We start from the raw sequence: 13836 nt of genomic DNA on the forward strand, positions 1-13836 counted from the left end.
TATTTCACGATCTGCAGGACTTCTGTTTAGGAGGCGAGGAAAACAGCTGTTGGAGGAGCAATGGCTTCCAGAAGGGTCTTTCTCAACAGCCAGCAGCGGCCAGAATCATCCATCAGGAATGTGTTGAAATGGTCTGGAGAACAAGAGCGGCACAAGGCCAGGGGGTGCACTGGAGTAGCTGTGTTATTTTGCATTTAGAGCGTAATGGACATTGTTTCAGGGGGCATTCCTGAGAATGAGTCCAAGAAAGAGGTGAAAGCTGCTTGTTGTTATGGAAACAACGGAGGACAAGGTGTCCTGAAATGCCATTACAATGGGCTTTTGTGTTTCGGTCCAGACACACCCCATGAAGTGATAATGGTCTTCTACTCAGGCCTAGATATTCAGTCCAGTTATGCTAACAAGGGCATAACCAGGACTGATGGTGGGAAAATGTGTGGTCTATTATGTATTAAGGCTTAGGAGATCCAAATTTGAGAAAATGTACTAAATGTACTCGGTTCAAATGTAGTCATTTACATATAAATGAAATATGTCACCGTGCTGTTCACAAGTCAGAGACCACCTTTCATTTATTTCATTTAATGAAAACGGCCATTAAGTACGAATTGTTCAGTTTTCAGCATCAGGAACAAAAGCAGGAAACAGAGGTTTACACATACAAATAAATATATTATTATATTTTTCTGTATTTAAAGTATCCACTGTTGACCTTTATTACAGCTTCCGTTCTTTTCAGGACACTTGCTGTCAGATTTTCAAGAAATCTGAAGGGATATTTTTCCACATCTCCTAAGTTCAGTCTTAGAAATTGGATGCATTTTCATCTTCTTACAATAGAAGTAATACAAAGTACACATTTTGACTGACTTTCAGATAAAACAGAAAGATGGTCTTTGACTTATGCACAGTGCTGTTATTTGACAGCTATTCACAATTATTACCAAGATTAGGTCAATTAAAAGACTAATTTTGTTGATGTTGACATTTGAATTAAGCAGTTTCACTCAATGTCCAATGCTAATTGATTCATTAAGTCTCAACACATTTCATCAAACTGTGTTCCTCCGCCTTCTTAGTTTACTGTTACTGTAAAAGAGTGAAGTCCATTTGTAAACATTCTCCGCTTCGGCGGAACATTGTGTATCAACATGGCTCGCACATCCAGCCTGTGGACATGTCCGGCCGTGTCTCTCGCAGCACATCCTGTTTGTGGCTGTCCCGGGCCGGGCGCCTTCTTCCCTGGGGAGGCCCCGAGGGCTTTATTTCCTGTTTTGGTCAAAGCGGCCAGTGTGCAATTCGAAACATGTCCCCGCAGCGCTGCTCTGAATCCAGCCCAGACCTGAAAGCGCAATTAGGCAAAAGTGCACGAGAACACCCACCTCCCTTTAGCCTCAGGCTGAGCGCCTCTTCAACCAAGAATGCAAACAAGTGTCACCGAAGTGGCACATGCAGGTAGACAGGCATGTAAAGGGCCGCTGAAATGCACTCACACAGCATGATACTGAAGCTTTTGAAACTTGCAGGTCACATATTGGCAGAGTTGGCCAAAAGAGTTGGTGCAAAATCTTAGAAGGGGACGAAATGTAGGTCGTTGTTGACTTAACCCAACCTTAAGCTAGTTTTATAGGAGAAGGAAAAAACAATATTAACTTTAATGTCCACTGCTCTGTAGTATAACTAGAATCTTATGCATCAATGCCTATAACGTCAATGTCATTGTCTTGTTTTCTCACTATTGTTATGTATAAAACAAGCTGATGTTATTCTGGTACACTGCTCCGCTGACCAGCATCTGGTATCTAAAAAGCCTGGGATTTTATAGGCTTAAACAATTTTCTTAGCTGCTCAAGACTTTTGCACAATGCTGTATGTGCAGTATTGAAATAGCTCATGTTGAAAACCTCTTTAAGCAACTTTCAGAGGCTCCAAGCTCACTTCTCTGAACTCTATGTACCTGTCTTGTCATACAAAGGACAGGCCACCATCAGAGCTCCCTACAGGATCCAGTACGCAAAGCTGCACAATGGTTAGCCGGCAATGGGAGATGAAGTAAATATCCAGCCAACAGGAACTTCCTCCTGTCTGTCAGGAGGTGGGCAGGAAGAGAAAGCCTGTGGTGAAGCCCAGCACACCCCAGATGACCTTTCACCCCTGCAGGCCTCGAGGGCCACCTGTCCCCGGAGCAGAGAGAGAACAACAGGGCAGATGACATGGGATGGAGCCAGGTGATTGAAGTGGAGCCGTCATTGTCTTAAGCTGCGGGCTGACTTGTGTGAGGGGGTTGCAGGGGGGTGGTGGGGGGCAGTAATTACGTCCAGGAGCCTGTAGCCTGTCAAGAAACAGGGACCTTCCAGCTGAGAATTTTTTTTTGATGCCCCTTTATTCCTTTACCTCCTACAGCGGCACACTTCGTCCCTCCAGCAGAAATCCCCAAATATATTCATTTGAATGCATTTGTATATAGGAAAACAATGGCAAGCTCATTTTTAACAAGTCAGCTTCCCAACAAAGGAAGGAACTGTTAAGCTCGTTTCACATGCGATGCAAAGCAGGCGACAGTGTCTTTCTGTGAGAATCCTGTTGCCTTGCTGTGTGGCAGGGCCCTGCATGCCGGGCTTTGACGCACTAGATCGCATCAGTGCTGTTGTGATAATAGCAGGAAAAGGCGAGCTGTTATCAGTTCGCCGACTGCCTGCGTGACCTGAGCAGCCCACAGCCTGTTGTTTGACGCCGCCTCAACTTTAACTGTAGTCTGTGCGAGTATCACTTGTTGGCACTTGCGTGACTAGTGAGAGGGTGGAGTCACAGAAGAGTCGCCAGGAAGACTACAATAGAAACACTGCAGCAGCATAACACACAACCCAGGAACTCAAGTGGCTGTTAAATGCTCCATCAAAACCAGGGTTTATCAACCACATCACAAGCCACTGAAAAAGCACCCTTTGGTGGCCCGAGGGCCAATACTAAGCCCCCTTAGTATGTGGTGCGTAGTCAATGGGACACAAAGGCAGCTTCGTCAAACAAAATATCGTTAGTATAAAAACAGCTTAATGGTGTAAAAATTGTGTCGTAAAAACATTCAACTTATTTCACCACCATTCTTTTGATACTTTATGCTCACTAATACACTGGCCTTCATGCTTTCTAGTGCAGATTGAGGTGGAAAAGGTGGAGAACCACTGTGGAAGTCCAGGGCTGTACTGTATCTGAGGACTGGCCTGTTTATGGGTCAAGTTTTCATCTTGACTTCATATGTTGACTTATGGCACCTATTCCTAGATCAATACTCCTGATTCTGTACAAAACTGAGGTGAAGCACTCTTAGAAAAAAAGGTTTCTAAATGGTTCTCGTCTAATTGGTATGGAAGCTGTACATTAGTTCCACATCCTTTGGACTTCATAGAAGTTCTTCACTCTTGCACATAAAAAAAAAATCAGTCATTAAAAGTTTCTTCAAGTAACCAGAAGTGTTTTTCTATGGAATGTTGCCAAAGAGCCACCTTTACATTTACGGGCGTGTTCCACTGACTTTGCAGAGTCAAATGGTTAAGATGTAAACAAAGTCATTCAGAGTGGTTTGATGTGAAATGCTTCGTTCTAATGGAACTTATACAGTGGTGGTGATGGGAACCAGACGTCCAAAATGTTTAATGCCTCTGAAAGTTAAGGGAAATTCCACCAACTTTGAACAATTCTGCATCATTAAATGGTTAAGATGTAAACAAAGTCATTCGGTGGTTTAATGTGAAATCCTTTTTGATGTTCACAGTTTTGGTGATAGAAACCAGATGTCTGGAGTTGTTTTATAGCTTTTAAAAAAAATCCTTACAAAAAGCGGCTGCCTGATGACCAAGATGCTGTTTTACAATTGTTTTAAAATCAGATTTTGTTTTTAATTTGTATTTATTTATTTTTATTTATTATTTTTAATAAGCTTATTGAATAGTAAATAATATGGCTGTATTTGTGTCGTGGCCGTCTCACCTCCTGGTTCCTATCACCACTACCATTTTCTAAAAATGGAATTCTCCTTTAAGAGTGTACATTAACTTCATACTAATACAAAATCAGCACCAGTCCCATCATGTAGACATTCTAACCAGGAAACCAGGGCTAGCACTTGCTGATAGACAAGAGTGATAGGTTTCTTGCTTATCAGCAAGAGCAGGGGATCCTATCACTTTATCTACAGGCATATCAGACATGCCTCAATGCGGGTGATGAGATGGAGCTTGTCTGCTTGAGACAAAGCCTCACCCACACTCATGACCCTAAGGTGCTTGGGGGAAAAAAAGAACAAGTCAAATGGAAAGCTAGAAAGCAGGAGCACTGCTGAGTCTCCAAAGAAGCATTTCTAAAAGCTACAGAATAATGACTGCGATGGCGCGCTCCCTGCCATGCGTCCTATATTACAATCTCAGCACCTTTTCACCTGTATGCTCACTCTGCATGTGAATGGCAGGCCTAAATGGACTATTAAGGCCAATTGACTGCTGGACGCCACTGGAGACAGCGAGTCTGAGAACATGTCAGCTGCGCCTGCTTGTGCTTTTCATTTTTCATCGGCATGACAAAATTTTGTTTTACAAATACCAGAGCACTGCAGGGTTTCAGGCTGCTGTTAATGGAAACCTACTGATTATGAAGCTGCAATCATGTTCAAATTGATTTATCTCAAACGTTTAGAACTGCGGTGATTGTGGTGCTTGGCCGACTGCGGATTCAAATCGGTAAAACAGTATCTGAGCTTATTAGATCAGAGGCATATTCCCAACACTGATCCATGGTCAATTCACCAGAGGACTAATACTTAAGCTGTTAAGTAGGTTCCTAACGGTAATTATAATCACAGTGTGAAGTATATTGAAATACTTCCACTTGCTTGCAGTCATCGCTCCCCTGGAAGCACATTTTTAAAGCGCCCATCTCGTGGAAAAATGGATTTTTCTCACTTTTCTGAAATGAGTTTAATGTGTGCATGCACATGGTAACAAAACATAAAGCATACCTAAGCTGCAAGCACAGCATGTTTAGATTTTTTTCCCAGTTTTGTGACATCATTAGCTCATTTACATACATCCCTCTTTTCAACCAACAGCAGTTTAGCCCCACATACTAGTAGTTTATAAAGGGTGTTTCATCCTAGACTGCTTTTTGATCTAGGCACTATGCAGGGCAGCCAATTAGAACAGAGCTCATTTACATGTATCAGCCTTAAAGGCAGAGTAAAAAGTGGCTGGAAACTGGTCATATAAAAATGAATGAGGATTGTTTTTCACTGACATTTTTCACAAATGTTGTAAGTGGACCTCTGGGAGGAAAATAGGAAGAAAATGCAAGAAAATTGTAGGACATGGGCGCTTTAACCCCTTAAATGGCCAGGGCCCAACATTTTATTACACATTTCTATAACCTAAGAATAGCTCAGCCGGTCTGTCCCTGTAGTTACTGAATAATAAGCCTTAGTATTTAATAAGGCCGGGTTTTTTAAGGGGTTCAACCTCAGAAACACGAGGTTTCCTGGTCATTTGGGGGCTTTTATGCACGAAAATCACCAAATAATAAATAATAATCCACCAGCAGTTGCATTTCATGGTCAGCACTATTACTAAAAACTAAAATAACAAATTTAGGTTAATTCTGTGGGGGGCGTGGCTAAATCAAACATCAAACAGCTTCAGGTCTGGTGGCATTTAAAAGAAAATTTCTTATTTTTCTGGATTCTGGATTCGTCAGGTCGCCGTTAACTGGCTGTGGTCACAAGGAGAAACAAAGAAACTGAACAATCGTCCTAAACGATTCAGCCCCCCGAGCCCGGCCGTGTCACGCGCGCTAAAGTGCACTGATGGTTCTGTTAATGTGTTTAATAGAGCATCACTTTAGACCGGATAGAGCCCCGCTGAACACCCAGAGAGCCATCATCTGATCATCTGGCCGGAGACACTTCAGAGGGTTCGGGGGCTGTCAGGTAACTGCCATGTCCAGTCTAAGTTCAGCAGTGACGCTGTAATAGAACTACACCACAGTATAACTGGCTGTGAGCTGTCTATAACGGGTGATTGAGGACATTATAGAAATCAGACAAACCAGTTTGTTTGTTAGTTTGGCTTACACTGTATTTTTAGAGACGGCTGTAGACGCTCATGTCTTCGGCACAAACTCAAACCAAGTATGGTTTCAAAGCAGAACTTTAAGCTGAACGTGTCTGTAACTCTAAACCTGAGCCGGCTGATAATCAACTGTTCACAGATCATCTGTTAACAGTTTAGAGCATCTGTAGATTATCCACAGAGGGACTCTGAAAACAAAAAGTGACCGTTTATTTGTTTGTACACATTGTACTCACGCATTCTCTTGTTTGTTCGTATATTTGAACGACTGCATTATATTACAGACCACTTTCAACAACTTTGTTATCACTACTGCCACTATATACGTTCTTAGGAGTGAGCTTTACACATACAAGAAATATAAGTGCCATATTATAAGATAAGATGCGTTTATTGTCATTGCACAGTGTACAACGAAACTGAGCAGCAGTGCAACGGCACTTACACCTACATACAAAACAATTTAAACATACGGCTAAAATATATAAAGTGCAGATTTAAGGGGGAAAAAATGATTAATAATTAATTATGATTAATACCACCTTTATTAGACAAGCAGAATGCACATCATACGTCAGCTATTCTTAAAAAAAGTCTTTTTTTTTTTTTAGAAATTCAGCATTTTGCGCTGAAGCTCTTCGTTTATTTTTTTAATTATTATTTAATTTTGCACCAGCCTACATTTCCCAGCATGACTAGTTTTTTTTTCGCATTGAAAACTCGGCCATTAACAGTGTCTCATTTGGCTCTTTCTGAAAATAAATAAATAAATAAATGTAATAATGAGCGTCTGCTCTGCTCCGTAGCTCCATTTAAACTGTCTCGAGCGGAGTATGTAACCGGAGCGAGGTCCTCCTCCTGCCGCTTCTGCTCCTCCTCCTCCTCCCCCCTCAGTCAGCCGCCCTGAAGCGCCGCTCCTCCTGTTTGTTTGCAGTCGTTCAGATCCGGAGCGGAAATTCCTTTCCGTTTTTGTGAATGACAAACTCATTAACAATTCATCGACGCGGCCCGTTCCATCCGGCCCCGTTGCCGTGGCGACCGGCGCTCGGCGCCCTCCCATTGGTCGGCGCGCGTAGAATGCGGCCATTGAAACGAAACGCCCCTCGCGCCCCGAGATCCATTCACACTCTCGCGCGCTAGAGAGCAAGAGGCGAGCGTGCAGCGTCCGCGTTCGAACTCGAGAACGCGAGTCGGAGCAGAAACACAAACACGAAGCCGAAGGACTTAAACCCGCGGCCACACACGCGCCCGCTCGTGCGGACGGTGAGATCGACTGTCCCCGAGACCGGAGACGGCGTTATATAACGGGGAAGGCAACGTCAGCCTCCGCGGCTTCACTCACTGGCTGGCGCTCGAGCCATTGATAAACGCGCACGCATTCTCGGTGCGCTCGCATGAATGGACTGGAGCGGAGCGAGCGCGGGCTCGACTCCTTAACGAGAGAAAGGCGACGAGCAGCGGGGAAAGACGCGGAGTGAAAGCCGTCCTCCATCTTTGGCTGTTTTTGCCTGCTTTTTGGTTTTTTGAATGCTCGGGGCCTCGCGGATCCGTGAACGCCTGCCCCGCTCGCCTTCCACAGCGCTTTAAGGTTGTACGGAAAGGAGGTACGCGGCGTCGGTCTCGTGCCTGTCTTCGTTTCTCACCCTGATGCTCGATAAGTTCAGACCCGTTCAGCTCGATTCGGCGGCGATGGCGATCAGTAAGAGTGCGGAGTGGCTGAGAGAGCAGCTCGAGTCGCGGCGCGACGGCTTGCTCGTGATGGACTGCCGAGCGCGGGAGCTCTACGAGTCGTCGCACGTCGAGACGGCCATCAACGTGGCCATCCCGAGCCTCATGCTGCGGCGGCTGAAGAAGGGCAACCTGCCCGTCAAGTCGCTGCTCTCCAGCGGGGAGGACCGCGAGAGGTTCGCGCGGAGGTGCAAGACGGACACGGTGGTGCTGTATGACGAGTACAGCAGGGACTGGAACGAAAACGTCGACGGCGGCTCCGTGCTCGGCTTGCTACTGAGGAGGATGAAGGACGAGGGCTGCAGGGCTTTCTACCTCGAAGGTATGGCCGTGACTTCTGGCTCGAACGCTGTTGGCCTTAATGGAAACACAGAAGCCTTATTCTGTATTGCTTTCCTCAGAGACTAGGCTGAAGTTGGCTTCTTGGTGGAATTTTCCCGTTCCACCTTAAGTGGAATCTGCTGCACAATATAACTGCAACGCAATTTAAGCTGGAACGTGAAAATTCGAGTAAGAAGCCGACTTCAGCTTCGTTCTTCGTGGTTAAATCTCACATTATTGCTTGAACATTAGGCTTTTTGTGATAAAAGGTCTGTCCTTGGAAGCTAATGTTCTCAGCAGAACATCTAAACACACATGCTAAAACCTTGGCCTTGTTAAAAACATGAGCCTTTTTCTCGAAACCTTATGTTGAGATCATGGTCAAGCGCTAGCCTTGTGATAAAGTCTCCTGTACTTGCCAAGCCATTAGCTGTAGTGATAAAAGCTTATGTTGTGTTCATAAAAGCTTATGATTCCACTAAAAGTCGTGTTATATTCCTGCCTTGGTAATGAACATCATGTTCTAGCCTTGTTGATCAAACACCACATTCTAGTTCGAACTTTATCTTCAGTGAAATAAACAGAAGTATTTATTAGCCATTGGTGATAAAACTTATGTTCTTAGCTTTAGTGTTCAAATCCAATGTTGTGTTCTTGTTGAAGGTCTTAGGGAAACCTCCACTCTTACTTAGACCTGACCTACAAGGTACATGTGAATGTACCACTTGTTCCCTCTCTAAAAAAAAAAACCTCAATTTTTTACAGGTGGCTTCAGCAAATTCCAAGCAGAGTACCCTGCCCAGTGCGAGACGAACCTCGACGGCTCGTCCAGCAGCAGCTCCCCCACGGCTCAGGTCCTGGGGCTGGGTGGCCTGCGGATCAGCTCCGATTCCTCAGACATCGAATCGGACATCGACCGTGACCCGAGCAGCGCCACGGACTCGGATGGAAGCCCCCTGTCCAACCCCCAGCCCTCTTTTCCTGTGGAGATCCTTCCGCACCTCTATCTGGGCTGTGCCAAGGACTCCACAAACTTGGACATCCTGGAAGAGTTTGGCATCAAGTACATCCTCAACGTTACCCCTAATCTCCCCAACCTGTTTGAGAACGCTGGAGAGTTTAAATACAAGCAGATCCCAATTTCTGATCACTGGAGTCAGAACCTTTCGCAGTTCTTCCCAGAGGCCATCAGCTTCATTGGTAAGCATCAGAGTCATAATTAATGTTTTTATTGTCTGGATTTGGGTCCTGTTGTTATGTTGATGTTAAAAGGTGACTACAGTTGTGTTTCACGGTTAAAGAGCAACAGTTATTTCTGTGCTCTTGTTGACAGTAGTGTTTACACAGTTCCGTGATCTGTGTCTCCTTAATACATGAATGGGTCAGAACTTAACCCAGAGCTGACACCAGAGCGCTCTAGTAACCCAGTGCGCAAAGAGCATGAAAAAGCAACTCTTTGTTTAAACTCTAACCAACCAGGGTTTGAGTGGATGCCACTGTTCCTTTATATGCGCAGAGGAGTTTAGCCGAGCCTTGTGTAATTGTGGTACAAAGGCTTATGATGAAACAGAAGAAGGGGAGGGGGGGGCGTAATTTGAGCTCAACAGGAAGGAAGCGGCATTGAAAGTAATGTAGGACAGAGCAATGTTTCTCCACACAATGGGGCCCATTTACAGGCGAATGTTGACATCCTGCTAGACATGACAGGGTGCCCCCATGACTTCTACATTTACACGCCCAAATGGTGCCATTGTCAAGTAACCTGGTGAGCGGAAGGATCACTTGATAGGCCATAATAGCCCATTTCCATGTCAGATTCCACAAAGAAAATGGAAGATTTGTTTTTACCCTGTCTGCTGTCATGCACCGGAGAGCTCACAGAATGAAGGGGTTTTGTGTTAGAGCCAGGAGTCTAATGAATTCTGACACACAGCTCTCTTTCGGCAGCATGGCTAATGTAGTATTACACATTTATAAGGGCGCTTTGCCTCAGCCACGCAGCCTCGCAAATTGTATTATTTAGGGGAAACTGAGTTTGTGGCTTCTTGAGTTGTTTTCCTTGTCTTGTCAAATTGGTGAGGCATATCGAGGATGTGTTCTGCCAATTGCAGTGCATATACCTAGAGGACAGAAATTAATCCTCTCTCTCTCTCTCTCTCTCTCTCTCTCTCTCTCGTGCAGATGAGGCCCGAGGACAGAAGTGTGGTGTTCTGGTGCACTGTCTGGCTGGCATCAGCCGTTCGGTCACCGTGACGGTGGCCTACCTCATGCAGAAGCTCAACCTGTCCATGAACGACGCCTACGACATCGTCAAGATGAAGAAGTCCAACATCTCACCCAACTTTAACTTCATGGGCCAGCTCCTGGACTTTGAGCGTACGCTGGGCCTGCAGAGCCCCTGTGACAACCGCGCTCAATCAGCCCCCTCACAGCCGCTCTACTTCACCACCCCTACTAACCACAACGTCTTCCAGCTGGACCCACTCGAGTCCACGTGAGGGTGGCTCCCTGCGGCGCAACCCCTCCTGGCTGCAAAAGGTGTTCAAATGTTGAAACGTGGGTTTCTCTTTTTTCGTCACCTGTCAGAGGGTTCCTGATGTTTTTGACACAGTTGGCTGGAGACGACAGCTGACGTGAGTAGCCACTGACGCGGCATGTGGTTTTGGCTGAGGCGGAAAGGCAGCTGCTGTTCTGGGACAAGAGACAGAGAGCAGACACCACAGCTCTGCTTCTCTCTGAGACTCTGTAAGGTAGTTCCTGTTTTATATCTTCGTATCCAAGCATGTGAAGACTGTCAAAGCAGACAGGACTTTTTATGTGGAACGTCACATACAATATGGCTGGCGTGCCAAAGAGACTTGACTGGAACTGGACAATGATATAGACTCTTTTTTTTTCTTTTTTTCTTCTTCTTCTTTTCTTTTTTCTAGCACTTGCACCTTCACGTTTTTTTGGGTGTGCTCTCCTTGTCTTCAGTGAAGACTTGCCTGTTTTGGGGATAACAAACACCCTCGTTGATGATGGCACAGTATAGTGTACTCCAGTTTATTTGCGTGGAGTCAGTTTTGAAACGTTTATACATGTGTATATTAAAGACGTTGGTAAGCCTTGCCCTAGCCACAGTATACCTGTTGCAAAAGAGCGGGTACTGATACTTTTTTTTCCTTCCTTTCTCATCTATGTAAACAAACTGAATATTGATCAATATTATATATGAGTTAAATGCCAAAAATTGAATAGGTTTTGTGAGAACATATGTGTATATGTATAATATATTTCTTCTACTTTTTTGTTTGTTTTTTGTTTTTGCTTCATTGATGAATTCAGCCTATATCAGCCTTTTCTTATGCACCCTTCCACACTCAAAGTCACCTTGTTCTCTTGCCTTAGGTCTTCTGTACATAGGAGTAATGTTGTGCATTAACCTCTTGGAGCAATCCCCCCATAAGCTTATCTGTTACCAGCTATCAGTTCTCCATAGGATCGAGCTATAACAAATGGCACATTCAGAAAGTATTGTTCAAAAACTTGTATCTGTATGTGTTCAAGGCATACCTTAAAACCAAGTTGGTGTGAATACGGATGCATGCTCATGTTCAATCTAGAACCAGGACGCCTTGATAACGCTCTGTTTTCGTTTAATGTGGGGACGGTGGAAGGTTGATGCGAGTGACGCTTGTTTTTGTGCAACAATTTGAGGTTTCTGAAATGTTGACAAGGCAGGAGACATTAACATGCCTCTCCTCTTCAGGGAAATTATGTGAAATGCAATTTAGTTGTCAGAGGAATGATTGAAATGGATTTTAAAGGGGACGCTGGTTCCCTCAAAGCGAAGGCCTGTTCTGATGGAGGAGGGGCTACTTTTCACAGCCCCTCACTCCAACCCTACGAATGTAAAGAGATAAGTTATTAATAAATTGCTATTTTGTCTATTCAAACCTACCTTCCTGTCTTTGTTTTCTTTCTTCCACAAAGTTGAAATCCGCTTGTCACTCATAAGCCAGGATTCAACCATTCATTCATTATTCTATTGCTGGATTTACTTTTAACTGGAAGATCAAAGCACGGAGAACATTCTCCCCCAGGTTTGAGAGCGCACGCGCACAGAGGTTTAACGCGGACACATCCTGTCCTGAGGTCAAGGGTTTTTGAACAGGGCCCGTGGCAGCAGCGTAGCAGAGCAGCTGGTGTTTCAGAGCTGCCGGGTAACGGGGGCCGATCTCTCCCTCTCTGCTTCCTGTCTGGAGATCAGTGGCTCGGCCTCCGCAGGAAGTGAGCCGTGGAGAATCAAGCCGTAACCTGACTCTGTAACCGGGCTCTGGTGTCTGCTAGAGCCAGAGATAATCCCAACGTAGGAGTGGGAAAAAAACTGGAAGGGAAAATAGTCGTTTCTCATGGATACTAAATATTCAAACTAGCACTTGCTTATGAAATTGACTCTGGTCACGCTAATAGATTGGAAAAGGTATTTAGATCTGTTCTTTTATTTATCAGGGCCAACATAAATCCACAAAATAGAGACTCGGTAGTGAACAGAAGTCACACCATTCATTTATTTCATTTCCAGTCACAATGACCATTGAGTACAAGTAGGAAAAGCAGGAAGTCTAACAGCAATTTCATTTTTTCCGCTCTTTTCCTCTATTATAGCTCTCATTCTTTATGAGAGGCTTGCTTTGAGTTCAAATGAATTTGCTGGGATGTTTTTCCACACCTCCAAAGATCAGTCTCGGAAGTAATCCCGCATTCAGTGAAACTGAGGTCTGGACTCGAATAAGTAATTTGTATTTAACAGCAGTTTTGACTAAGTTAGTCGAGTAAAGGGTGGTCCCTGATGTTCACAAACTACTGTATGTGACAGGTATTCAATAGACATTCTGCTACGTTTTGATGTACAGTAAACTGTTCCTTTAGGTTGCTTCCAGCTAGGTTAAAAGCCAGGAATCACAGTGTATTTAGTCAGTTGCAAGAATATTCCATCGTTATGTTTCTGCTAATCATACCTGTATACCTCACTGCAGCAATTGTGCTCAGCATAATGACAGTATGTGGTGTAGTTTTGGGCAGTTTTGCCTGCTGTCCACGCCTGGAGCCGCTGCTCCTGCAGGCTGCTGAGATCTGCAGGCAGTGAAAACAACCCCACAGCAGGTTGAGGCTATACTTGGTCTGTGTGTTAATCCTGTGTGAAGGGTTTCAATCCCCATCATCCTCCAGTGACAGCCTGCCCTGCCGAGGATTTGCTAGCACCCCTAGCAATTTCCGGTCTTGTGGCGGCTCGAGTTCCAGCACCCCAACACGAACGACGCACACACATTTAAACATGCCAGTCGCTTCCACCCAGCTAGCCAGCTGCACTCAGGCAGTGGTGCTGTGAAATGCTTCATGCTGAACTCACTCAGGTTCTAGGTGTTATAGGCTAAATGAAAGGTCCTTGCCTGTACTTGACCCTTGGTCATATAGCTAGGTAGTAGTTATGTTATGTCATATAATTATATAGTCATATAACTCTAGAATCTGCTAAGGTGTTATTTTTCCTCCATGACCCTTCGACCCTGTGCGCAGGCTCTGCATATTGCACACATCACACCTTACATATCTTTCTCAGTTCAGACAGGTTACTCTTTAAGCACTTAGGACGACTTTACAGGGTGAAACTTTAATGCAACTTGCATTG

General features: G+C 44.7%; 1 protein-coding gene across 1 annotated transcript; it reads left to right on the plus strand.

The window, feature by feature from the left end:
- Nucleotides 1-7141: 7141 nt before the first annotated feature.
- On the plus strand, nt 7142-12104 carry dusp6 (dual specificity phosphatase 6). Its single transcript, XM_017717702.2, has 3 exons — nt 7142-8163; nt 8928-9362; nt 10344-12104. The coding sequence occupies exons 1-3, from the start codon at nt 7761-7763 to the stop codon at nt 10658-10660; spliced, it is 1155 nt and encodes a 384-aa protein (XP_017573191.1). The 5' UTR covers nt 7142-7760; the 3' UTR covers nt 10661-12104.
- Nucleotides 12105-13836: the final 1732 nt, after the last annotated feature.

This window comes from Pygocentrus nattereri, chromosome 8 (assembly GCF_015220715.1).
Source record: "Pygocentrus nattereri isolate fPygNat1 chromosome 8, fPygNat1.pri, whole genome shotgun sequence".
In the NCBI taxonomy this organism is placed as follows: domain Eukaryota; kingdom Metazoa; phylum Chordata; class Actinopteri; order Characiformes; family Serrasalmidae; genus Pygocentrus; species Pygocentrus nattereri.

What these genes read in the sequence shown, in the direction of transcription:
- dusp6 (XM_017717702.2), top strand. Translation starts at nt 7,761, where the DNA reads ATGCTCGATAAGTTCAGACCCGTTCAGCTCGATTCGGCGGCGATGGCG. An exon ending in CAGGGCTTTCTACCTCGAAG is followed by an intron (nt 8,164 to 8,927) that starts GTATGGCCGTGA and finishes AATTTTTTACAG; the next exon opens with GTGGCTTCAGCAAATTCCAA. An exon ending in AGAGGCCATCAGCTTCATTG is followed by an intron (nt 9,363 to 10,343) that starts GTAAGCATCAGA and finishes TCTCTCGTGCAG; the next exon opens with ATGAGGCCCGAGGACAGAAG.